Genomic DNA, 26,585 nt, shown 5'->3' with positions numbered 1-26,585 from the left:
AAAGTGACATTCAACCTTATATTAAACCTACTTTCACAGTTACTGACAAAAGTAATGGTACTCTGCATCTCAAATGAATTATTTCACCACAGTATCTTAAGTACCTCTTTCTAGGAAGAATGTGTGTCAATTATCTGTTTTCCAGGTACTATACATCAAACAATTAAATATGACAGAAGAAGTGAAGTCCTGGACATAATTTCAGAAGTAGGCTTCCAAGATTAACATTTCCAACTGTTTTTATTGAGAAAATGATATAGCAATATTCCTAACTGTTGTTTCTAAAATTAAAGTTTGTGGTGTCAGCTGTGTTGTAGGCAGATAGGTTTCTTCAACATAAACGCAATGGCACACGCTTTCAGAACTTTTTCCTTTTGCTGCAGTAATGTCTATTACTCAGGTGTTGAGGTGCTTAGTCTTCATCATGTGCTTTTCATGCAAGGTAGCTTAAACCCTTCAGTTCTATGGCATGGTAAACTCAGACATACCATTTGAATTCTTCGTTATGTATACTTTTAATTACATGGAAGTAAAGGGCAGATATACTAGGATTTTTTTAAGCTGCCAATAAGAAAACAGTGACAAGGAAGTGGTTTAGTACCCAATGCAATGGAACAAAAGATCAGTGTTATGAAGGAAAAGATCACCTCTTCTCTTAGGTTACAGACACAGAGGTTTATCAAATACTGGCAAGCCTGGATTGGGGTTGTAGCCCCATTGAGACCTGATTATGTTCTGTAAATTTTTGTGTGGCTTGTTGGTTGTTGGTTGTGTGTTTTTGCTGAGTGTATTTCCATATGTAACCTCCTATCTGTGCTGGCATAATGTAAATACTTAATAATATAAAAAACAAAATATAATTATAAAATGAAAGATGAAAGTAATACATTATTTTATTTTGTAGATGATCTACCTGTAAATCCTTTCCTCATTAAGTACAAAAAGAAAACAAAGCCTTCAGTTCTGTTTTTTGTTTTTCCATCTATCATGTTCTTCCTCTTGTTAAAACCCAGCAATCAATCAGATACAAGAACACCATTAATTTCCTTATTAATAATTGCCTCATGGCTTTTGCTTATTCAGCTAACTTTCCCGCTGCTCTCCAGCTCTCTCTCTGATTCACTGGATGGGAATAGAGTCCGGTGTTAAACCACTCTGGCTCTCCTCCCAGGCTCTTGCCAACCAGTCAAAAATCACGACACATCCAGTACAAATGATGAAAAGGAGTTCCTCACCCACTCAAACGATATAAGAAAACAGTTTCTCAAATTTTCCCATCCACGTATGGAAAATGAAATCTGGGACTGTCGCATTATTCTCATCGATTCACAGCAGGTATGTGCGTGCTCTTTTGCGTGTACATGTGATGTGCAGTAATAGAAAAACAATGCTGCCACAGCCTGGCTGCCTGCACAGATTTGACCTCGAACCCAGAGGAGTCTGACATGACAAAAGGTCAGACTTTCATTTTCACTTCCAGTAACAGGAGGAAGAATGTAAAGGAAAGAGAATAACCGAGATGTGTGGTTAAACAGACTGCCTTAAATATATTAGGTTTCCCTCTCATATCAGCGTGGTATGTGATTCTTAATTCTGCAGAGCAGCTGTTAAACGAAGATTGTATTGCGTACACCATTACCAAATTACTGAAAAGGCTACACCCTGGATAGAACACCAGTCCATCACAGGGCACACACACAGAGAGAACCACTCTCATTCAACACACACACACACACACACACACACACACACACAACAGGGCCAGCTGTTACTGCAGCCAGTTATCCTGCCAGCATGACTCTGAAACCCAGGCAAACACGGGAAGAACATGCACATGCTAACCCCATGCCAACAGCACCCCAAGAAAATATGGCGAAACAGCGGATCTCAGTTATGATTTCTGTAGAAACGGTTCACGCAGTTACACGAGTAATTGTGTGTAACCTGTAGCTGCAAGTAACCTGTGAGGAATTTGCACAGAGGAAGACTGCAACACCACATAAGCTTCCCTGCTACCGGTTTTCCTAATGCTCACCACCCGAAGAGTCTTTTTCTTGTTAACATTAGCAGCCAACATTAATCACAACAGGAATATGAAGAGTGGATTGTGAAAGGATGCCATTCAGGCTTTGTCAATCCAACCTCCAATGGTGTTAAACGACATGTCAGGGAACCACTTCGAGCTCAGCGGTAATGAAAGGAGGCCCTGGGGCCACAATGAGAAACAGAGGACAGGTGAATTTCAGGCATGTCTTTACACGGAGAGTCCTGGGGGCTGGGAACAAACTGCCCAGGCAGGTTGTCAGAGAGAATTCTCTGCCAAATGTCTCAGATTCATAGACGAGCAGGAATGAGCGACGGCTTCATTAGCTCATTCAGCCTCTAAGGATCAAACTGACTTTGCTGTCATTTTGCTTTGTTAGGAGAAATGTTAATTCCTTTTTTTTTCCTGTGTCCCATCTGTCTCTTTCCAAAACAAGGCACAGGAAAAGGGAGTAATGCAGAGCAGGAAACAGCAGGAAACTTAACATTAGCTATAGCTATTGACCCTGTACAGAGCTGCTGTTTCCAGTCTCCTTCATCCTTACGAGCAAAGCCTGCTCAGCACAATACACATGACAGAGGGAGCCACACACAGAAACGAGATAAAGCCTGCAAAATCATAAGAAAGTGTTAATCAGATTCGTACTTACACATGTTTGGAGACAATTATATTTTTTCATGCAAGGAGGTAAAAAAAAAAATAGACAAAAAGTTGTTTTCGCTGTGGAGCCTCCCTGTCTATCACACTCCTGTTGGGGCTCCATAGCCGAAATAATGTTTGTTCTGCTTTTTTCATCTTTCTTTTGAATTCTCAACCTGGCGTTAACCTCTGCTGGTTCCACAGCACAACCTTCCTACTCCTAATGTCCTTACTCTTGGGGATTTAAAAAAACAATTAAAAAAAACCCAAAATGCTTTGTCCTGTCACTCCTCTCACACCCCAAATGAAATAAGCAAGGAAACCCCATCGTAGAAATTATTTTCAATTATGTCTCAATTGGCTTTCTAAGAAAGCTGGTCACTCTCCTTCTTGGTGCAATATTGTCTGTAGAATAGTGTGCACTGCTTTAATAAGAGGATCCCACATCAGGCTTATCTAGCAGCTGCCAATTTTTTACCTCGACTCTGTTATTAATCTCCCTCTGTCTGCCTTGGAGCACTGTGGCTGGCGAGCTATAGAGACTGCTGCCCTTTGTCAGCTGTTCATATTCTCAGACCTAATTAGCCTCCACGAGGAGCCATGCATTTTGTTATTACCATTCGCACCACAAAATGAACAGGGTAGTAACAATCTGCTTCCCATTTCAGTGGACACCCAGAAAAGAACATGGATAAGTTCTTTTAAAATGCTGGATTCACTTAAAGAAACAGGTTCCCCCAAACAAATTTGCAAGCTGGGTTTTATAACAGCTCAGCACTTTTGTGTGGCAGAATGTGGCCCTGTTTCCTTGCAATGGATTTCCTCAAAGGTGTCTAAAAATCCCAGCCTTGTTTGCTCATCTTCACTGTGAACCTGGCTCCATTTTTAACCCGTCAACCCTTTGGCCCATCAAACCTTCATGCCAGAACTGTATCAAGAAGGGCTCCCTGACCTAGAGGGACCACTGTAGCCCAAAGTGTGATTTTAGTCTGCTTCAAAGTGTAACTGAGCCCCTTTGCGTTTTTGTTCTCTGCTCAGAAAAATGCACTTATTGATTATCCTCTCTTGAAAATGTCAGCCAGAAGCTGCAACCACAAGGCAGAGAGAGCTCCTATGCGATCTCATCCCTCATCTTAATTCATCCAGACCAGTTCTGTATTTGCAGGTGGCAATCTCTCAGCTTTCTGCAGCAATCTAGCAAGACAAGGAGCCCCATGCATCAAATCATTTGGACACCATTTTAAAGTTCTCCAGCCTTTCCTTTTGTGACACTGCAGCTGGTGTCAGAGCACAGCGAGGACCACATCTTAATTACAATCGGATGTGGTCATCTCCTCAGACTCCTCGAGCCTGTTTAACGTGTCGTTGTGCAGGCCTTTCACTGGACTCTTTCATTTGGTTTAAAGTCATCTTACAAAGAATTTCAAATTCAGAGTTTTAAAAAACGAGCTGGAGAAGTGTGGATTTGCTAAGGTCATGTCTGAGGACATGTGAGTTGAAAGTAGCGGAGCTAGACAGATCTCCCCAAGGGCTCATCTGTGACAAGCCTTGGAATGTCACACACACCAAGCTGTGCTGCAGCCTCATACTGTGAGGAGATCAGTCAGGATTTTACAGTTTTGATATTCATTTGTCCCAGGTTGGTCTTGATATCCGAGGCTCATTAGTGTAAAATTAAATAATATCGATTGAATATAATGCTCATATACAGTACATGCAATGCTTAAAACTTCAGATTACAAGTAATTTGCTCTAACTGTCCGGATTCTGTGATTATTTAACCATTGTAGTTTTACAGAAAAAGAAAAAAAATCAATTTTGAGAACACCATGGACATGGAAACATACCAAAAAGCAGTTTTTTAAAATATGATTCCAGTTTGGAAATGTGGTCAGTGTAATTAATTAACAAATCAATTTTTTTTTGAAAATGTTCATTCACATCAATCCCCTGTAATTCTGGTCATGGTAAAGCTGTGCAAATCTACATTAGTGGCAGTCTACAAAAATTAAATACACAGCTGCACACATTACAGTGGGACCCACAACTACATCCACTGACCATTCTTCTTAAGAACAGGAAATCCCTACTTCATGATATGTATACATTTCACATCATGTAAGCATAACATACTGTATGCTGTAGTATGCAACCTATGATAATCACAAACACTTGGTATTTCTGCTGAAGGAGTAAATGTTGTCTCACCAAAAAGCCATTAATTGTGCCCTATTTTTTGGCCAAATATGAGCTCTTTGTCCCCTCTCTTAGAATCTTTTGTCTCTAAACTCCTCACTTCACTTTCTCTCTCTGCTGCAGTGTAGCATTTTGAGAAGTTGTTTGTGAGCTCAGACGGAAATATCTGACTTCACTGTACCAGCTGTTAAATTTCTGAGGTGGTGGAGATTGCTTACACAACTGAACAGTAAAGTCACTGAGGCAGCACCTGTAGGGTAATATTTGACTTGGTCCTGATGGGTTGCTGTGTATGTGCGAACAACAGAGACAGTGCTGTGGGTTACTTAGTTCTCAATTAACAGGAATAAGTAAGGAAGAATACATACTAACAATTACAGCCAAACGACACCATCACCCAGATCTGAATGAGCCCACTGAGCCCAGTTTAGGATGTCATCACACAGACATTTGCACATCGGGGTAAACAACCTATAACCATGGTGACACTCAGTCCGACATGCCAGAGACGGGTTCTGTTTCTTAAAAAGGTCCTTTCTCAGGAAGTTTGTGATACCCTGCACAAGTCGGAGTTTCTTTTCAGGCAATGAGTTTTCTATAATTGGCATTTAGGTTCTGCTGTGCAAAGAAGGTTTTTCATAAAATGTATTGTTCGAAACAAAGAAGCTGTATCACTATCAAAATAAAGACTTTTCGATTCTTTCACATGAGATATCATCTTTTTGGAGAAACCATTGACACTGTTTCTATTACATCCCACTCTGCTGATTAGCCACATGCCCTGCTGATTGACAGCTGACTGGAAGTGAAACAGGGCCGAAGGTTTTGCCAGCAAAACCAAGATTATCTAAAGGTGTTGGCAGAAGCTTGAAGCTACTGTCTAATGCAGAGTTGGAAGTTGCCCTCTCTTCCTTCCTTCCTTCCGAGGCTGTGTTCACAACCCTGGTGAGCTCAGGCTCAGCTCACACGGGTCTTGACACGCCCGTGACTGGCTGCTCTGGGCCGCCTTACCTGGACAGAGCGATCTCGGCCTTCTGCTTGGCGATGTCGCAGGCTCTCTCGGCCGCCTCCACGGCCCGGTCCACCTTCTCCCGGATCTTGCTGGCCCGCAGGGGGATGAGGTTCTTGCGCTTGCCGCTGACCAGGACGTTCTGCTTGTACTTCCCCTCCTCCTTGGTGCCGTCCGGGAAGGTGGTGCAGCCGTAGCCGTGCCGCTTGTTCCCGACCCACTCGCCCTCGTAGTGCAGCCCGTCGGAGCGCCGGCTCACCCCGAAGCCGGCCCGCTTGTCGTTCTTCCACTCGCCCACGTAGGTCTCGGTGGTGGTGGCGTCCACGTCGTCCTCGATCACCGACAGGTCGGCCTCGCCCTCGCCCAGGCTGATGGTGGAGTTGATGTCGCTGGCGGCGGAGCTGACCGTGCTCATGCCCGCCTCGCTGCGGAAGGAGCTCTGCTTGCTGCGCTGGCTGGCCAGGGAGCTCTTGGACTCCGACTTGCGCAGCTTCAGGCCGCTGAGCAGCGAGCGGCGGAACAGGCCCTTCTTCTTGCCCTTGAGCAGCTCGGCGTCGCTGTGCATGCTGAGGACGAAGCCGCCCCGGGACACCGCGGGGCTGCCGGCCGCCGAGGCCCCGGCGCCGTCGGGGTGCAGCGCCGTGCCGTTGCTGTGCTCGCTGCGCAAGGAGTTTATGGAGGTGCGCAGCGGCGAGCGGATGACTGCCGCCATCCCGTAGGGGACGCTCTGCCGCACGCCGTAGCCGTGGCGCATACCGCCCACCCACTGGCCCTGGTAGGTTCCTGGGGACGAGAAGAAGACAGGTCAACAGGCGAACACACAGCCCAGAGGTAGAGCACAAGCCTGGACGCAACTCCTGCCTTTTCTAACACTCCTGTCAGCTTGTGCCAATTGCCTGAACCCCGTCACTGACGTGCTTGTATCATTTGGAAGAGATCTTCAGTCCCTGGTGGAAAGGGATTGTCTATTCAAGCCTGAGTAACCTTGTGCCAAGAGGACTGATACTCTTACAATGCGTTCCTGAATGGGCTCTACTAAAAGCCCAGGGAACGTAGCTTGCAAGACCCTCACAATATTCATGTATGAAAGTGTCTCCTGTTTTCTGGACTGAGCACAATCGGGAATATGTGAATACCAGAATCACCACCCAGTCGCAGGAGGAGAAAAGCTGAAGGTACTTGCCACCTCCTTCCATTCTGGTGCACCCCCAAAGTCATGAAAGGGACTGACAAATTCAGCACATTGGTCTCCTTTATGCTCACCCACAGAACAAAGAGGATCATCTAGGACTGTAAGGTCCTTCTTTTCCTTTTGGCCAACATTGATGGGCAGATTGCGCATCAAGCTGATGTTCTGTTGAGTGGACACTTTGTACATAGCAAATGTAAGGATGAAGGTGCCACTGGAGTTCGGACAGCCTGGTCAGTGTGACACATGCACTGCCCACAGCCTAGATTTGATCGCTGTCCCTCAGTCACACTCCCAGCTTAGAACATGTCATTTCTCCCCCAAACATTCTCCTGCTCTGAGAGGCAGCTCCTGTTGGGTGGGTGTCCCATAGGTGCTTACTGCAGCTTAATAAGCAAATCAGCAATGTTATTCCTGCCTGCTTGGAGACAACTCCCTCGAATCCTTCCAAAACCGTCCAGAAGTTTATATGGAAATCTCAGACTTTCTCTAGTAGCTATTTAAGCTTTTCAGTTGGTGGCAATGTCATCATTCTGAAATGGTGGGTCCCTTCCTTTTGCTCAAAGCCACTGCCAGGCGCAGTATACATACACCAGTCTTCTCAAGTAGCTTCAGACAGTACAGCATGTCTGGGGCATACCCAATGCCTTGCACTCTTCCACTGCTTTAGGAGGAATGAACTAGCAATCAAATGAGCAAGACAGACTGAATGGCCTCCTCTCGTTTGTAACCTTTCATCCATTCTTATTTGCTCTTCATAAGCTTTCAATTATTGATGCACAGAAACCGTGCTGGTATGAACAAAGTAATTGCGCCCGATTCTAAAAGATGATGCTAAAGCTTTGAAGAGACAATTATTACATTTTAACAGACAGGTGCTATACAATGGGGAAAATCTCCAGATGAAGTTATGTAGCAGAAATAACTCTCTTCACCCCCATTAGGCATAACTAAGATAATACAGATGTGTTAATGACAGCTGCTTACAGATGTAAAGTCAGGTGCAAGAGGAGTAAAACACACCAAAAATGTAGAAACGTAATCTCATTCATTCAGTATTTAGCGTTTCAACAGTTGTTTCAACATTGTGAAAAATCATGGTCACTTTTACCACTTTTATATTCTGTATGTACCAACACAGAACCACTCATCTGTTATACTGTACATGTTGTCTGTCGTATAAAATTCCCTACCAATCCTCTTCTCCTCCATGGAAGCCATTTCTAGCCACATGCGAATGTTAATATGTGATGCTTTGTGCCATTTTCCATTCACTGTTTTGAAATAACTGCAGGAGGGGAAGAGCAAAGTCATCAATAAGCAAATCTTTTGCCTTTCAGATTTTTCAGCCAGGAAGATTTGATTTTATATACAGGCCACATTGAAACTATACAGAACCGGTGTGCTCTAAAAAGCCAACAAGCTCTTCAATTGAAATAGAGAGTTTTGGAGAGTTTAGAATCCGACTCCATAATCCCAGTTGGCTAATTCTAAAATTCCAAATTAATGGTCCCCTAGAGAGCTTTTCAATTAAATATCTAGTTCAAATTCCATGTTTACAACACCGTTGCTTGTAATATTTAAACGCAAAGCAGAGAAACATGGAGCAAGGTAATGCTTTGCATTCCAAATACTGTGAACTCTAAAGAGTACCTCAGCTTCAACTGTGAAGTCTCCCTCTTCAGTGCTCAGCTGCACACAGGGGGCTATAAACTAGTTCTCAACAACCAGCAGCAGTGGGTCTCAGTAAGAAACTTCACCTGTAGATTCCTTGTTATGTTCTCTTTTTAAAAGACCCTCAGTCATTTAATTAACTAAATTATGGTCAATTAAGATGTCTGTGGGATAGGTCTGGAAGAAAAAGGTGAACCATTGAGACACAACCATACTAATTGAGCACACAGAAAACAGACACAGGCAGACAGCTCCTCATGTTTGATTGGCGTAAAGTTTGACTACATCTAAGGGAAAGTCTAGAGAGAAGTTCACTGATGAAGACCTGTAGATCAAGATGTTAATGTCACAATTATATATGTGAAGGGAAAATTATTTCTTGGTATGCTCAAGTAAGGGGCAATGAATTGAAACACATGTCTGGGTTTTCAATGATAATTTGTTAACAGGAATGTAAACATGTTATGTTGCATAAAACAATGTAGCTACTGTGGGATCAATTTAAAGGAGGCAACAAGGTAAATTCCCAGGCTGTAAAGGAATGGGTTACATAGCATGGTAAATGGAAATCTTCAATCTTGAATAGAGGAGAGAACAAGTATTTAAAGTGTCAATGTGTCTCAAAAAGCCAAATTGTCACGTCCGGCACTCGCCCAATTACATTCCCAAACCCACAGTTTGACGCTCTCATTCCTAACTGAACCCATCACATTCTCACAAGTACCAGATTCCACAGATTCTCACTCCTGAACCAATTATCCAACCACGTTCCTCTCCCTCCACTATTTAAAGCTCCCTCACACACCAGCCCTTGCTTACTACTGAAAAGCTACCTTTAGTGCTTTCTAGTGTGTGTTATTTTCTTGTTGGATTTCTTGGTTTTTGGACTTAACTTTTCTCTTTTGATCTTGTCTCTTGGATTTTGCCTTTTGGATTGTCTTCTTGGTTTGTCTAGGCTCTTTCTGGTTAACTGATCTCTAGCTTTGCCTATTGACTGGATAGGAGTACTTCAGGACTCATAGTGACCAAAGACCAGGGGATGCAAATGAACCCTGAGACAGAATGAATTTAGGCCTGGAAACAGAAAGCACTTCTTTATGCAAGAAGTGGATTCAACCGCATCCCTTGAGAAATGTCTGGATGAAATCCTGGGATCAATAAGCTGTGCACAACCAAATGAGCAGGACAGGCCTATTAGCCTCTTCTTATTTGTAACTTCACTTATGCTTGTCAGACCTTTGTCTTGATATAAAATCTTTTTTATACAGTCTCACCTTATGAAAACAAGTTGCCTTGGCACTTTGTTAATACAACAATAGTAAAACTCCAGGCACAAAATGAACACAAACATATCCATTATTTCCAGGTCTGGTGTGTTGCAGGGCCTGATATAGATGGTCATGCAACTATCAGAGGAACATGGAGAGACGTGACAATTCTATGTTTTTATGTGAATGCTATTATTGAAATCTTGGGAGGATCAATGTGTGTGCACATCTACACTGTCCATCCACACGGCAAGAGATTCAGCTACATCTACAGATGAGCTGTGGGCATTGCGTCAGCCACATCAATAGGAGAGGTTGGAGGAGCCTATCTCTAGTCGGGTCAGAAGTGTGTTTGCTGCACGATGGAGTTCTGCCTTGCCCACCTCTTCATCTTTTGACTCATTGCAAGCTCTACAGCAGAGGCTGGAGGAGTGGCATAGCTTACGCTGGCATCACAGGTGCCCAGAAAGTCCTGTGAGTATTGAGCTGGATGAAGTCTAGCTAGCTAATTCCCACCCTTGCCTGATGGCCCTTTGCCAGCTGTGGACTTCTGCTGGGGCAACTGTGATCACAGCAGCCTCCAGGCAACATGACCAGGGCTCAGTACTTGCAGTTCCATGCTTTCTGATATAAAGGACCCTGGCACAGATGTGGAAATGTGATTCAGTGTGGAAACAGGACTTGTGGAGTTCTTGAACAAACTCTCTAGTCATCTTACTAAGACCCACTCAATTGGGCCATGCGAGAAATGATTTGATGGGATTCTTGGATTTTTCTTTTTACTGTAAGCAGCCCAATGAGCAATACTAGGCAAATGTAGAAGAAGAAGGGCCTATATACATAATAACACTCTATTCATTGGCATGTTAGCTGTGCAATTGTTCTAAGCAACTTTAACAGAATGTTTCAAATCTATTAGTTAAAATTACACAAGCAACTACCAGCTCCTAGTGAGCCTTTACTAAATTTAGATTTAGTATTGACTCATTCTTATGCATGCAGAATATTTCTAAACTAGTGACAGGGAAGTAGATCAAAATGACTGACACTCAGAGATATTGTGATTTTTCCATTGAGAAAAACTACAATTGTTCAGGAAGTTAACATACCTATTAAAACAACATGTAAGAGTTGTGGGAATGAACTGCTACACAAACAGCAATAGCCATGCCTGAACAGTGTCATGTGACTTTGTGCCAGGCTTTTCTTCTTATCAAGCCAAAATGTACACAAAAAGCTGTCTAATTGAGCATGTACAATACACACACAATATGAGAAACGTAATGAAAGTTACACAAGTAGTCTTTCCTCTTAGATACAAGTGAAGTTTATTGTACCTTCTGCTACTTTACTTCTGCTGGAGAGATAATTGATCCCTCTGATCCTGTGATTACACATTGAAAAACAATGTATAGAAAAGGGAGGATGTAAGACTACGAGACTACTGTTGAACATCACATTGATCCACTTCAGGTTTTGCAAGATGATACTTAAAGGTTTCTGTAGGCGATGTAGAGAATATGTAAGCAGTTGTAAAAACTATTCTTATTAAGCAGAAGCGCACATTATCTAAGCACTACATTACCAGATCTTGATGAGCTGTCATATTATTCCTTATATATCTTAATGACATCTTAGCTATACTTTGCATCCATCAGCTAAATAAATTCTTAAACACAATTGAAGAAGATATGCATATTGTAAAAGGGCAGTTTTTTAGGCAGAGAGTTAATTGTCTCCATACGGCTGTCAGAGTACACAGCGCTTTTTCTGGTATATTTCAATTCTACATATTTTGACTTTTTGTCTCTGCACTTGTCAGTGTAAAATCCCATTTAACCACAGCTCAGGCCACTGCAGCAGTCTCTCTCATCCTCCAAAAAAACTCAGGAGTTTCTGTTTCGCCCTCTCGTGCCTCATCATTACACTGATTATGGGGTGCTCTCATTCTCATGGCAGATGCAGTGGAATGCAAGTCAAGGTGAAGAACGAACTGGCGTTCTGGGAGAAACAACACCAGCGCAGAGCAGACCTGCACCGAGAGAATAACGACGCTTCTGCTGGTGACAGAGCCTGAGAAGTCTGGGGCGCCTGGCTGCTGTCCTTCCAGCTCGCTTGTGCGCTCGCAGGTTTGGAATCGGGCCATGTCGCTGCAAACACGCCGCGAAGCTCTTTCGTGTGAAATCTAGCGCTCTGACGTAGGAGCCCAACCGGGCCTGACAGCCCCTCTGTGGATAGATGATGTTGGCCTCACGTGGGCTGTGAGTAATTGACTTCCATATTGAAAGTGTATCTGCGATGCCAGGGGCCGAATTATACTGTAATCCCATCATGTCATTATGGTTTAACTCGGCTGAGTGGCCTTGTGGAGGCGCGTAGACATGCTTTTACTCTCGTGCTCTGGGATCTATTAGTATCGGCAGTAAAGAGTCCCAGTTCTTCCACAGCACGGAGTTATGAATGGGCAGCACAGAGACACCAGCAGCGGAAGATGAAAGAACATGTTGTAAAGCATGTCTGTTTGCTAGGGAAAATGCAGTGGAATTCAGGGATTCCTTTCGTTGCATCTGCTCCTACAGAACTTTTAAGCATCATGCCTTTCCTATGCAGCTTCTATGTAGTTATTGTACAAATTTCAGAACTGGAGCGATTTAACTCATTAAAGCTTACATTTACCTCTGTATGTAGTTTAGTGATAAGTCATTGAGCTGATGCTTTATTTCCAAAGTGACTTAGTCTGGGGGGGTTCGTGAATTGCCAATTCCTGCTGCAGAAGAGGACCGCTGTTTTCCTTCTCGTCTGAGGAACTGAAGGAATGTTGCAAATAAATGGATTCTACTTAGACAAGCCTGCTCATTTGATAGCTGGGGATCATATTGATCTGAGGCTGCCATCTAGCTGGAGCTCTAAAAGATCCCAATAATCAATAGTTGCAGCATGGCTAGGCACTGTAATCCATCCCTTTTGACAGCCTTTTTAAAAAAGACAAAATAAGGTTATTATTCATGCAGCTCGAGAGCAGTGGAGTGATATAATACAGGCTGAAATAAGAATATTCAATCAGTAGGAATATTATTAGCAAGGTAGAGGGCTCTCCTCCAGCTCCACCTGTTTTTCAGCTTTCAGTGAACAATGAATTCTTTTCCTTAGCAATTTAGCCTGCAGTCACAATCTTTCACCAGACAGGGAAAACAGATTCTATAATGCACTTGAGCAGGTAATTTATTTATCAGCCTTTGCAGTTTCCTCTGCACAAGTTAATAAGCTCAACAGATGTGAGGGTAAACTAATTGAAACATGCCATTTGCGCCAGGGGTCTTCAGAGAGGAAGCAGAAATTACATTACACAAATGTATTGCTTGACGATATTGCATCAGTGTAAAAAGAGCATTTTTCCAGATCTCCATTTCCTTAATCATGTTGCAGGTATTAATATCAGACTGGCAGATACTGTGTGAAGTTTTGAATTATTATATTTGATTGTGTTTTACACTGATTTTTTTGGCTATATATTTCTGTAGTCTTAGAGTGGAATTGTCACAAAAAAAGTGAGAGATGGTGATGCTTAATATTCTAGATCCAGGAAGTGCAGAAAAACACCTTTAGAGTTTCCTGGCGAAATTCTGACAGATCTCCCTTGATTCCAACATGACCGTGCTGGGCGTCTGGCTATCAGTGTTTTCATTTTTAGTCTTTTGAAAGGAGGTTGCAAGAGCTAGACTGGGGTTAAGACTCTTTGTATTTTTGCCATTCAGTGCACTGAAGACTTCTATATGCCCAAGAGAAAGCAGGCTTGTGAAAATATAGTGTTATACAGTATACCCCAGTGTGTTGTTACCACAATCTAAGTAAGGTGACAGTCATTTTTCACCTTACGGAAATTTTAAAACCTGTAGGTTGCACTTATTTTTAGGAGTTCAGCTCTTTCCTGCATGAGAAATGTCCTTTTTTTCCAGATCTTTATGTGACAGATGTGCCTCTAGCTGAGAAGTCTCATCAGAGAGGTGGACGTTATCAAGGGTGTTTCTGAAGTCAGACAGCAGGCGTGACAGAACAGCCAGCATGATACTGCAGCTCCAGGCAAGTCCACACCTTGATAATCAGTTCAGTTGTCTTCACACATGCTATTTAATTTGAAAACATGTACAGTACGTGCACGTCACTCACACACAGCAGCTCAGTCTGCTCGTACTGCAGCACATGCTCAGACTCTATCTAACTAAACTCTGCAAGACCTTGTATATACACCCGGCTGTTCATGGAGCTTGACAGCTGATTCCTCTCGCACGTCGGCCTGCATTGGCAGCCTCACTGTGCAATGTTTTATTTGTGATTTTATTTTTTGTACAATGGAATTCGAATCACAGGAAATAAGTCTATCTGCAGAATTAATTGTCAATAGGGGGCAAAGACTAAGGACTAAAAAGAATTACAGAAAATCCTGACACCCACTTATCCCACAAGGTCTCGACTTATTATAATAGCTTGTAAGACCTTAACTTAGTAGCTGCAGCTCCTGCTTGTTTAGCTGCTAAATGTTTATTGACCCAAATGACCTGAGCATTGAGTTATTTTATATATTCAGGCACCTTCTGAGTATCTAGCATTTACAGTATAATCTATTGAAAATGATGACATAGACTAAAAGTATACTGTAATGCAGAATGTCTGTCTATACAGCAGGGATATATCTCTTGTCCTAGATTTACAGTTTTCTCATTCATTAAATTAACAATTACCCCAAGTAATCAATAAGTTACAGCTGCATAAGAGATAAATATAGTATAAACATGCCCAATGCTATACCATCACCTTCTTTACACGAGAAAGATTACAAAAGACAGGAAACCATTTCCCCCATCTTAGTTTTTTCAAATGCTCTCCTTTTTAATTTCCACTCGTGTCCTCAGCTCTTAGGTCAATGAGTGGTCTTGGAGTAGTACTCGAGGCCGACTTTATCAATATCTTTCACATTTTTATCAAGTCTTTTCACAGGCTCCTCTCTCTGTCCAAGATTAAAGAGGTTTGGTTGGTTCAGCCTGTCTGACACTCCTTTAAAATCAGAAATTAACCTCATTGTCCTTCCAAATGATTCCATAGTAGCAATGTTCTTCTACATCATGGTGACTAGAGCTGTACACTGTATTCTAAATGAGGTCATACATTTACATATTATAGTTTTAATGTACAGTAATTTTTAGCTTACCTTAACTTGAATTCTACACTTTTCTACATTATGTTGTGACAGAGCAATAGCAGGGCAAGATGGAGGGTCTTGCTCCTAATACATTCCCCAGAAGCCTTTGGGGGATGACCTATTGCTGACAGTCACCTGACCAGTCAAGGAACAGGGATTGATCAAGTGATGACAAATAAACAGGAAACAAAGGCTGCAGAAGGGGTTTTCTACATCTGCTGCCTGCCTCCGGGCACTGTAGGAGAGCAATAGTGAAGAGGAGTGAATAAGTGGAACAAAAAAGAAAGGATTAATAAAATACAAAAGAATCTGGGACTATCGTTTTGATACTGATGCCCCGTTTATGCTGTAGCTAAGAACTTTGAAGAAGCCTAGTTAGAACCTGGGTAGAGCTAAGCTTAATTTTCCTGTGTCGGCACAAAGAGAACCATTCACTGTTTTGCACCTTTAGTCTCCTTGTGTACATGTACCGATCCCCTGCCAACTTACAGAGCTCGTGACACTGTGCCACCTCACATGGAGTAACGGCATCCTCACCTCTTGCTGGACTATGCTAGAGCCTGGATGAGGACACCGAGGAGCCCACAAAACACCTTAATCCTTTTCATGAGTCACTTCCTCGGGCTCAGCTGCGCAGTAATCCCACAGACCACGCAGCCAGGCTGCAGCTTCACTTCTCTCCTGATCATCACTTTGCCACAGCCTGTCATGAAACTGGCACCCGGCTCAGTATTGTGCGGAAGAACATGTTTTTCACTTGAGATCACGTTCCTCAACAAAACCCATAGAAACGCTACTGTAGTTCTAAAAACAAAATCATTCCGAGGTTATTTAAAATCTAATAAACAAATGGGTTACTCTTAAAAACACAAAACAGTCTTTTTTAGCATACTATTGTGGTTAAATGACTTATTTGTGAGCCCTTGCCGCCCAGTTGAGTCCTGCTGTTATTACATTATGTGCTACAGAACGACAGCTCTGAGCATTGCAGAAAATGGACCATGAAAAGGAATTGCCACAGTGAACCTTGAGGCCTTTGCTTCTAGGAATAGAGCTTCTTTCAGTGTCTTTGCCCTCAAGCAAGTCTAATGTGCAGAAAAGTTGTTTGCATTAAGAAAAAAGGATCTTAATAGCAAGCTGGAAGAAAGAACTGCCAAGCGCTGAACGGTGAACTGCACTGCAATATAGGCTAATTCATTTCTGTTACCTGCATTCCCTCCAGAAAAACTCTCTAAAGCTCAGAAACAAAAACCACAATGTGTGTAGCTCAGTTAGGGAGAGTATGGCATTTTTCTTCCTGCTACAGACTGCAAAAGCACATGCAGAGCTGTCCATGGTGCTGAAGTTCAGTCCTTAAGTTAGACCTGTTCACAACGTATACAGTATGAAAATTGCAGTTTGGTCTAATTCATACATCATCTGAAGCATTCGAAGACTATATCCAAACTAAGGAATATTTAAAGAAATTTAGAAACCTTCCAAACCAGTTCATTTTACAATACCACACTGAAGGGACGCTACTTTGGAAAAATCTCATATCAGGTGATGAAGGCAATCTGGACATTATTATGGAGTTATCCAAAAGAATCTGAATGTCTAAAATTATTGTTCACTGTATTACGAAAGCAGACTATTAAGGGATGAGTCAGTACTCACAAGCAGTAAACTGGGTACAGATGGATAAAGAGTCACTATACTGTAAAAAGGGTGAAACACATACTGTAATGATTAAGGCTCAAACGAAACTTGTCTGTAATACACATACATTCAGATCTGCAATATATGGCCTAAATAATGCTGAAATGAAGACATGATTGAAAGTTAAGAGAGCACTCAATAGGTTGTTTAAAAAGACCCAAGACTTAACAACCGAAGAACAGTGTCACGAACCGCACGTGAGCACTTAGACATCACCGCATACCCACAAGCACCTCTCACCGTATTAGTCACGCACTAATTAATCAATTAGCATTCCACGCGATCTTCCCTATTTATACCCCCTCACTCCACTCAGTCTCCACTTGCTGTTGAGGGTCCCTCTCCCGAGCTCAACCTGCGTCCTGCCTTTTCGGAAAGACGCTCTTCTTCGGATCGACTCTTTGGCTCTTGAACCTCTCACTCCACCCCTCGGCTACGGCTTCGCTTATTGTTTTTCGGACATTTGTACCTAACGGAACCCTTCTGGGGATGGACCTGCTACCGCCCCGCATGGGGTCCAAGCCAGCCGCTTCGCAGCAACGCCTGACAAAGAGTCCAGTACATTGAGCTACAGGAGCAACTGAAAGACAGATCTCCATGCGAGAGACGGAAAATACAACTTTTCACGCTGTAACAGTAAAAGAAAAGTTCATGTAAATGATATGTAAGGTAACACGGAGAGATGAAAAATAAAAAGATGCAAATGTGCTAAATGAATATTTCCAGTAGGGTTTTATAGAAGGAGCTCCCATGTTATAGAATGAGCACCATCAACATTGAATAATTTTAGCAATAACCAACACTTAGATATTACAAGGATTAAAATGGCTTAAAAATAATAAATCACTAATAAAAGTGTTTTTTATTGTCCTTTAGGAAACTAGGGGTGTTATTCATAGACTGTTTAGGACCAGGAAGACTACTTCACTCTCAGTCAGACCAGGAGTCTCAATTGGAAAATAAATGGGAATTTATTTTCTCAAAGAAATCTGAAACTCTCCTGAAAGTCCTAAACTCTCAGTGTTTTTTCTCTCAGAAGCAATTGAAATTAGATCCAATATTCAATTACCTATTACATTTCTAAATGAGCAAGATGGGCTAGATGACCTAATCCTGTCTGCAGCCCTTGTTTTGTTCTTGTGTTCTTAATTGCTCCACAAGAACACAAGCACATATGTGTTCTGTCTGCTTAATTCAATACCTCTAGCTTCTCCACATACTCAGCCTTTTCTTCTGTGGTCAGTTTAGAGCAAAGCTTCAGTGGGTTCACTTTATACTCATGGCTCTCTGGGACTCCTGTGCATCTCTGCTGTGTCCAAAAAAGTGCCTTTGGATGGTTTCCTCCATGAATTATTAATACCCTTTTTCACCAACTCAGCACTTGCACCACAGAATAGATTTCTTTTCTTTCTTTTTGTTCATGGAGAAAAATCGCTCAACAGCATAAGAGGAAAGTAGCTTAGAGCAAGGAGGCTGAACCTGGTCCTGAAGAGCTACAGGATGTTCTGGTTTTGATTCCAGTTCCAGCTCTCAATGACTTTACTTTCTTCATTAATCCAGACAGCTTTGCAGTTTCTTGTTAATTCCGATGTTGGGAGCATGTCGAAAATGTAGGTTACATCAAAACCACCACAAACGTTAGACACATCACAACAGGTCCAGAAAAAAGCTTCTAGTTCCTAATAAAATGCACTTACAGTATACAATTATAAAAAGTTGAGCTCTCCAGGACAAAAACAAGACTCTCTGCAGAGCACAGGATGTCCAGTGAATGGTAAAGCATCATTGCTCTGATGTAGTGCATTGTGAAGGGATAAAAGCACTAACCTAGACACTTCTTGTCTGTTATACAGTATACTGTATAACCAGTCAGAGTAAATGAGATTTCCCAAAACATTCTCTTAGCCTCTTGTTCAGTATGTTTAATTTACTGTTGCCCATGAATGAAGCTTTTCTCAAACGTCACAATGCATTAAGGATGCTCAATGCAGGCAACCAGTACCTGATTATTATGTATTCTGAGGCCAGCTAAAAGCCATCCATAACAACAGGGAAAAGTAATCACTATTATCTGATACTTGCAGGGCTCAGGCTCTTATTTTCCCTGTTGGCACACTGTCTTCACCATTGTAAATGAAGTGGTCAGACTGTTTCCCCACAGTGACAAACCAGACTCCTGGAAAAATGTTCGTATATTGACTGAAGCAACATCATTCCACATCCAAGCTCTCTCTGATGTTTCTACCCATCTGAATCATCCGATTGCACTCCTCGCTGTATGTCAGGCTAGCTTCTATGATGGACAGGTTGGATACCTGTGAAACTGCACTGACGGTAAGAAGGACTTATTAAAATATATACATATTTAACAATATCTGTTAAATTACTGTAAATGATGCCATTTGATCTCTTCAAGTAAACTGGATCAGCAACCATACACAATTCTAAAAGTATACCAGAGTCACAATTGAAAAGGAAATGTGTATGGTCAGGAAAGTCTTGTTTGTGTAATTGTTTCCTCGCTGCTCTCTTGATATGTTGGAAAGGAATTTAAGTTAATTCTGGTAATAACTGGTCACAATGTTGCACACTTTTCATGGTAGATGGTAGAGCCGCTTGAGATTCACCAGATTGAAAGTTGATGTATTGGCCTGGATAATTGATTTAAACATAATCCTTTTATTCTAATAAAACAGGCAGTGTGTTTGTCATGTAACACTGGAAGGACATGTCTTTTATTAGGCTAAGGAATGCTTGACAGCTGATTCAGAATGTTTTTTTTCTACAGTAGCACCAAATGTATGGTAACAACCAGTCTGTTCATGCTGTTTCTGAATATAAAAGTAAAAGATTCTAAAAGCTCATAGAAATGGCACGTGCTTCAGAATTGATCTCTGAGAGGATGACTGTGTCTCCCTGCTCAGATCTCTTGAAGGTCTTCTGTAAATAAAGGCATTTCAGAACGGCACAGAGCCCTGGGTCACCAGTGGGTTAGATGGTCATGCTCATAACCAGACCAACTACTTTAAGCTCAAAGCTCAACTCTCCATTCCCACAGACACCAGGACCAGAGCACAAAGAAAGGAAAACCAGTGCAAGCAGATTCAGGAATACTCTCCTTTACTCCAAGAGCTGCACAGTAACCATGCTGTACCACAGGAAGGAGAAATATACATAGGCAAATAGTGAGAGTGCATTTTACTTTGCACTATACTTTATGTCTTCATATTTCTGTGCCTTGCAGAATGCTCTTAAAGCAAAAAGCTGCTTGCCAACAAACTTTGTAATGCTTGTCAGTGCTTTTCAGTGCTTTTGCATTGAAAACTGAATTCTGTATTCCACCCTCCGCAGGGCAGAATAAAACGGTTAGCTTCGGGGATAAGGTTGCTTTGTGCACAGCTGACTCACAAGCAGAGGTACTGAACCTGCCCTTAAGGTAACAAGGTTCCTATAGTACTGGAGACTTTGTACCGCCTCTGTGATTTACTGGGGAGGTGGAGTGAAAGCCTTTATACTTCATTTTATAAAATCATTGAATATCATATAAAATAACCTTAATGCATGTTAAATGAGCTGCAAAAGTCATTTAAAACCTAGCTCTGTATTTTCCCATAAAGCAGATATTTCTGTCAGAGTGCTACAGCACCCCCTAACTGGACAGATAGTCCACTTCAGGCTCATCGCCCTCCGACTCCTTCTCTTCCTGCTCTCTGTTGACATGCTATGGATGTTTAATCGCCCCATGGTGCTAGGAATTTGCTAGGTTCACATCACCTGTGCGGTAGTGAAAAGCACACACACACTCTCCATGCCATAACAGCAGCTAGGAGTGTTGAGTCAGAAACTGCTGCGTCACCACAGGTCCTACAGCTGGGCTTTAACTGTTGAGCCAGTGCACACTGTGTTTTCTGGTAATTGTTGCTACCTCCTTTGTATTCACTTTAGAATGCTTTGCAAGGAAAACATTTGCAGAGCCAGTGGGTGTTTTCCCTCTTCCTTCGGAATTTGAAAACCTTTTGTTTGATTCAATTGTTTGACAGTCTTTCTGTAATTCTATGTAATCCCCACTTCCGGATAATGAAATATCATCCAGAAATGACATGCGACTGTGAATATCACTGTACTTTGGTATTACTGGTTTTGAAGAGGGTACATGTGTGACTGTGATTTATTAGGCCAAATGTTGGGGTGTAAATTTGCTTCAAAAGGTTTGTAACTGGTGTCCTTTTCAACAAAGGGACATATGATTATGCTCACCCATGCAAGTCCCTAGCCGATAGACTTCCAACAAGGCACTATACTACACCTACAGTGGGTACAGATAAGGGTTGAATACTGTATGTAGACTGGGGCAATGTAATTCATGGAGTAACACAGGGATCTGTAATAAGACCACTGCACGTGCTAATTTAGATCAATTATCTATTCTGGCGCGTTATTAAACTTGTCAAATTTGCAGGCGATATTTAATTAGGGAAACTCTATAGAAGCAGTTAAATGCAATTCAAAAAGATTCAATAAAATTCAAGACTAGGCAAATACCAGGCAGGTGAGGTTTAATGTAGACAAGTGTGGGGTTTTGGTGCAGGATGTAAAAACAAACTATAAATTCTAAATGAGAACTGGTGAGCTGGAAGAGGCTACTTTGTGAAAAAGAGTGAGGTGCTTATGTTTGACACAGCATGTACATCTTCTGGACAATGTTGGGAAGCAATTTAAAAAGCCAACAAAGCGTTGGATATATAAATGCATAGAATATGTTCAGTCTCTCTGCTGTGCACAGTGCTTAACAACAGAGCTCTGAATTGCAGGTACATTTTTTTCATGTACATATCTGAAAGGTTTTAATTCCTCATTTCCATGTTTAATTATGTGAATGTTGGGAAAAAAAGGGTGTTGTTCAGTCTTTGTTAGGGATGAGGTTATTCTTGTAGAGCGGTAGTCAGTGTCTCTCTTTGTAGACTGTACAGTATACAATATATATGATATACATTTGTACACATTATATACAAATACAAATATATTATATATTTGAAAATAAAGTATATGGTATTTTATTTTCAAACATTCGCCTGACTTTATATACTGTCCTTCGTTAAAGGGATCGTTTTGCAAAACAATGAAAATGTCTGTGCTTTGCACTGATGTTGTGTCTTATTTCATCTGTGGAGGCCAGCCATTCCATATCTCCGTCTTTGAAGTGAAAAGAAAGTGTTTGGCCTTGTGGTGACAGCGCAGTGATGCTTCATCTCTTGAGTTCTCCTGATGAAGCACTACAGATCTGCGCCAAACTAAGTCAACACTGAAACTAGACAAATCAGGGAGCCAATCACAGCGTGGAGCACTGAGTCTGATTGACCTGCTGACCCAATAGATGTATCTGCATCTGTTTCCAAGGTAACTTACTGTACAAAGTTGCTACTGCTGTGCTGCAGTGCAAGAGGCAATCCATCTCATTTAAATCTGGCAGTAATCAAGCAATTTTACTGACATAACCAAATAACTGAAATATTATTTTTGCTTTTTGCTTAAACAGTAAACTATAGAAACTTTGAAGCAACAATAAATGTTAAGAATTCCAAGTGATCATGTCTCCAGAGAATGTAATCTATAATACACAGTTGATATACTAACTGGCTTCAAAATCACATAAGTTGTCCACTGCTTTGTATTATTACTGTAATAAATATAGTAATCTATATACTAAATGCTCCATTCATAAAATATCTTATTTCACACAGTCTCACATAATTTTAAGCATGTGCACACAAATATAAACTGTATACATGTGTGGCTGATAACCACACAAATTACATCAATCACAACAGATTATAACTTGCATATTAGAACTACTGTACAAAAACACAGTACAACACACCAGAAAAAGAACGGTAGCTCCTTTTTATATGAAAACTACCTCTCTGCTGCTGTTATCTCTCTTGCTCCTCCCATGACAGTAATACTGCCGATCAGCTTCCAGCAAAGGCTGGGAGTTGAATTAAAAACGCTACTGGCCTATATATCCGCCTGCTTGCTGAAGTGAGACTCCCTGATCGTACGCACCTGCTTGGGAATGCATCTCAAGTCTGCAAATACGACCAGTAAGACATCTGCCGTTTGCAGCATTTTTCCATTCTAATAATCCAGCACACGCTGGATGGACATGTGCAGTTTGACAACTGCTGAGATGTGGAAGCTGCTCGCACTTTCTGACTAGGGCATCTGAGCCATCATCCAGCAGGGAGGGCACTTAGCCTGAGGCCTGAGCAGCGGTCTGTTGCCCCCCTCCTACTACTCCAACAGACCCCAGTTTTAGCACTGTGTTAGCACAAAACAGGGCTCATCCCCCCCAAAAAAACAAACTCAGACCTCCCCACCTTTTCTGCCTCCCTGACACTGAAAACCCATCGCAGTATCAATTCGGCAAGCACGTGTGTTCAGGCCAAAGGCAGGAAGGTCTGATCCCCGGACACAAGCTGCTAGAATTTGTCTTTTTTCCCCCACTTCCACCACACCGGCAGTCTTTGCGGAGCTCCCACCTCTCTTTTATCCACTCGTCAGCCTGGCCTACGCATTGCTGTTGCGGAACCTGACTCTGTAGGTTGTTGTCTCAGGGGTCCCCATGCTCGCGGAGTGATCGCGGCCTTAATTGAGGAAATCGGGGACATCGCCCCTCAGGCACGAGGTGAATTCTTGCTTTCCTTTGTCCCACTCCACTCCCCATCTTACACGGGTGTCATTTAAGGTCTGGTCAGAAGCCAACAGGGCTCAGAAGAGTGAAAAGGGATCATTTTGGCATGATTTTCAAGTCTGGACGTGACGGATCTGCCCTGTCTCATTCCAATTACTATTCCTTACAGGAAGGCTGCTGCGATTGGGATTCTTTCTTTTTCAATCCAACTGTTATTTACCCAGTTTGCATAAGGCACTGCAGGTGACCTGGAATTGTAGTTGCAGCCCAGATGGCCTTATTTCAGGCCTCCCGTCTTCTCCAGGCTGCAGCAGGAGAGAGAGAAGGGGCTGGCTGTGCTTGTGGATAGAGGGGAAACAGGAGGGCAAGACAGGGGGGCGAGGCACAGGCTGGGGCAAAGGACAAACCCAAAACTTCCCCACGGCGCTCCGAAAAAGTAATTCATCAATGAACTTAGCAGGCTCTTTAGAAGAAGCCCCCGGCCGCCTAGTCAGCATTCAGACAACAGCCCCTGCCTGCCTGACACGAGTCTGGCCCCGGCACACACAGGAAGTCATGCAGCTTGGCTTACCTCCGTCGGAGTAGGTCTCCGTGCCATAGCCATCCTGCAGGCCGTTGCTCCAGGTGCCCTCATACTTGGCGTTGCTGCCCGTGCTCTCCCGGATCCCGTAACGTCCCTTAAATCCATGAGTCCATTCGCCTTTATATACCCATTTGCCTTTGCTCTCCACCCCGATGCCATGCCTTTTGCCCTGTGCCCAAGTCCCTTGGTAAGTGTTGCCACTGGGCCAGGTGTAGACACCCACCACCTCGAACCCGTGGCTCCACGACCCCGAGTACTCCCCCTGTCCCTTGGGGCCCGTGCAGATCCCGTGGCCGTGCGCTTTGCCATCCTCCCACCCTCCGCAGTATGACCCCCCATCATCAAAGTTGAACCTGCCCCCACTGGACATGCATGAAATAGGTCTTGCAAATCCCCCCCTCAAAAAAAAAAGGAAATGGAAAAGAAAAGAACTCAAAAGGAAAAAAAAAAAACAACAACACCCCCCCCCACCCCAAGGTAGAAAAAAAAGTAAAATTGAAAACAATGTCCAAGCCAAAACAGATGGCCGAAGCAGAAGGATCCCTCCGCAAAAACAAGAGCCTCAGACCATTTCTGATATTATTCCTTTCTGGGTCTCTTCCAAGAGTGGCTAGGACTGAGCAACATACCACAAGCCATGCGCCTTACAGTTCATCGACAATCAGAACTCTTTCCCCCTCCAACCCCCCTTTCCTCTCTCTCTCCCAAGCCAGGAGAGGCAGCAGGCTCCACCTAGATTGCTCGAATCCCAGGCAGCAACAAGCCGATCGGAGGATCAGAATCCATTAAAAAAATCCATCTGGTGGTCCAGGTATCTGCTGCAGTGTCCATCGGAACGCCCTAGCGCACTGTGGCTAAGGCTTCAGCCGTGAAAAAGCAATTGAGAGAGAGAGAGAGAGAGAGAAAGAAACGGAGAGAGAGGGAGACTCCAGTAGGGCTCTAATGCCTACGCTGGAGACAGCAATGCAGTGTCTCTCTCTCTCCACACACACGCGCGCTCGCACACACACACACACACGCTCACGCATACACACACCTCAACACCAAACAACTGATCTGATTTTCTTCTCTCTCTCTCTCCCTTTTCCTTGTTATCTAATGCCCAAGCCTACTGCCAAAGCTGTCACAGATCCAGAGGTCCTGACAGGAGAACAATTTAGGCTCTTGTCTGTCTTTCTTCCTCCTGCTTTCTTCCCTATCTGGGGTCTCTTCTTTCTGGTGTTTATAAAACCTGCTTATTAAATGAGGACTGTTCCACAGCACTCACCCCCGCCTGCCTGGATTTAAAGAGACAGGAACAGCATAATGATGAGTTTTCCAGACCTCCAATCGCTCTGCCTCAGTTCCTTGGGGACTACATGATTCCTTCCCCTCCTGACTCTTCAGATATGGAGCGTTATTAGCTAATACGCAAAACAAACACACCTGAAACACTGAAATAAGCAGCAGATTGTACGTGGGATGTGAGGCTTATAGACCTATTGTTGCTTTTATACATGCACATATTGAGTGTGTGTGAGCATGAACCTACACTGTATTTGTATTCTGCTGAAGAAAAATATGCTGAAATTTAGAATGTTTATAAAGGAAGAGTAATAATTCAATTACATCAAAGGTACTACTGTGATGAGCTGCAGCTGTGTTCCTGTTACGTTTCTTATGTACTTTGTAAAATGGAATTTACTGAAACTGTGTCAGGCTGTATTTGAATCGATAAATATTTCTTCACATACAGTATACACGCGCATAATGTATAAAAGTACAAATATGACACAAATTGTGTTCCAGACATTCCAGGTATGCTTTATTCATCTTCACTATTTTTTAACAAACGTGGTGATACATTGGTTTCATTTGTGTTCTAGATGAAAATATAAACTTCAGCAAAATCTCTGTATCGATCTTGCTTGATACCCCCATTCGTACCGGCCAATTAATTCAAAAAATGTTCAGTTTGGTATCAAAATCTCTCTTGCTTTTACGTTTTATGGCCCTGAACCGACTCCTCAAATCCTCTATTAATATGTGTGATGTGTGCTGTTTGTGGTGTTGCTGTTCAGCTTAGGAGCTCCTGAATCAGCAAGCCTCAGGTGCCTGATGTGACAGAACGGGCGTGCCGACGGTGTCATTAATCTGGGGGACTCTAAGGTGTGTGCCGAGGAAGGTGGCCGTGCTGCCTCCTCTCCATGTCAGCTGAGCCAGGAACACCTCTGCTGAATCTCATTAGGGGGCTGTGTGTGTTTATCCAGTCAATTACTGCAAATCAGATAAGGCTGAGCAGGGTAAAAATAGACCACAGGGCCTGCAGGACCAGAGCGCTCTCCGAGAGAGAGGACGACACTGGAGAGCACTGCGTGGGGACTGCAGGAGAGGGGGACTAGGGGGCGAAGGTCAGTA

General features: G+C 42.8%; 1 protein-coding gene across 1 annotated transcript in view; it reads right to left on the bottom strand.

Annotated features, from left to right (window-relative positions):
- The window catches only part of jph3b (junctophilin 3b), a 60,413-nt gene extending 34,969 nt beyond the window's left edge, over positions 1 to 25,444 (bottom strand). Inside the window, exons 1-2 of the mRNA XM_088614368.1 lie at positions 24,177 to 25,444; positions 5,891 to 6,671 (exon numbers count right to left, since the gene is read on the bottom strand). Of these exons, the coding sequence (XP_088470494.1) occupies positions 5,891 to 6,671; positions 24,177 to 24,558 (1,163 nt within the window). The 5' untranslated portion in view covers positions 24,559 to 25,444. The remainder of the gene's footprint in view (positions 1 to 5,890; positions 6,672 to 24,176) is intronic.
- Between the last annotated feature and the right edge of the window lie 1,141 nt (positions 25,445 to 26,585).

This window comes from Lepisosteus platostomus, chromosome 20, assembly GCF_059453375.1.
Source record: "Lepisosteus platostomus isolate fLepPlt1 chromosome 20, fLepPlt1.hap1, whole genome shotgun sequence".
In the NCBI taxonomy this organism is placed as follows: domain Eukaryota; kingdom Metazoa; phylum Chordata; class Actinopteri; order Semionotiformes; family Lepisosteidae; genus Lepisosteus; species Lepisosteus platostomus.
Note: the sequence above shows the minus strand (reverse complement) of the source record. Positions and strands in the feature narration are given on the sequence as shown.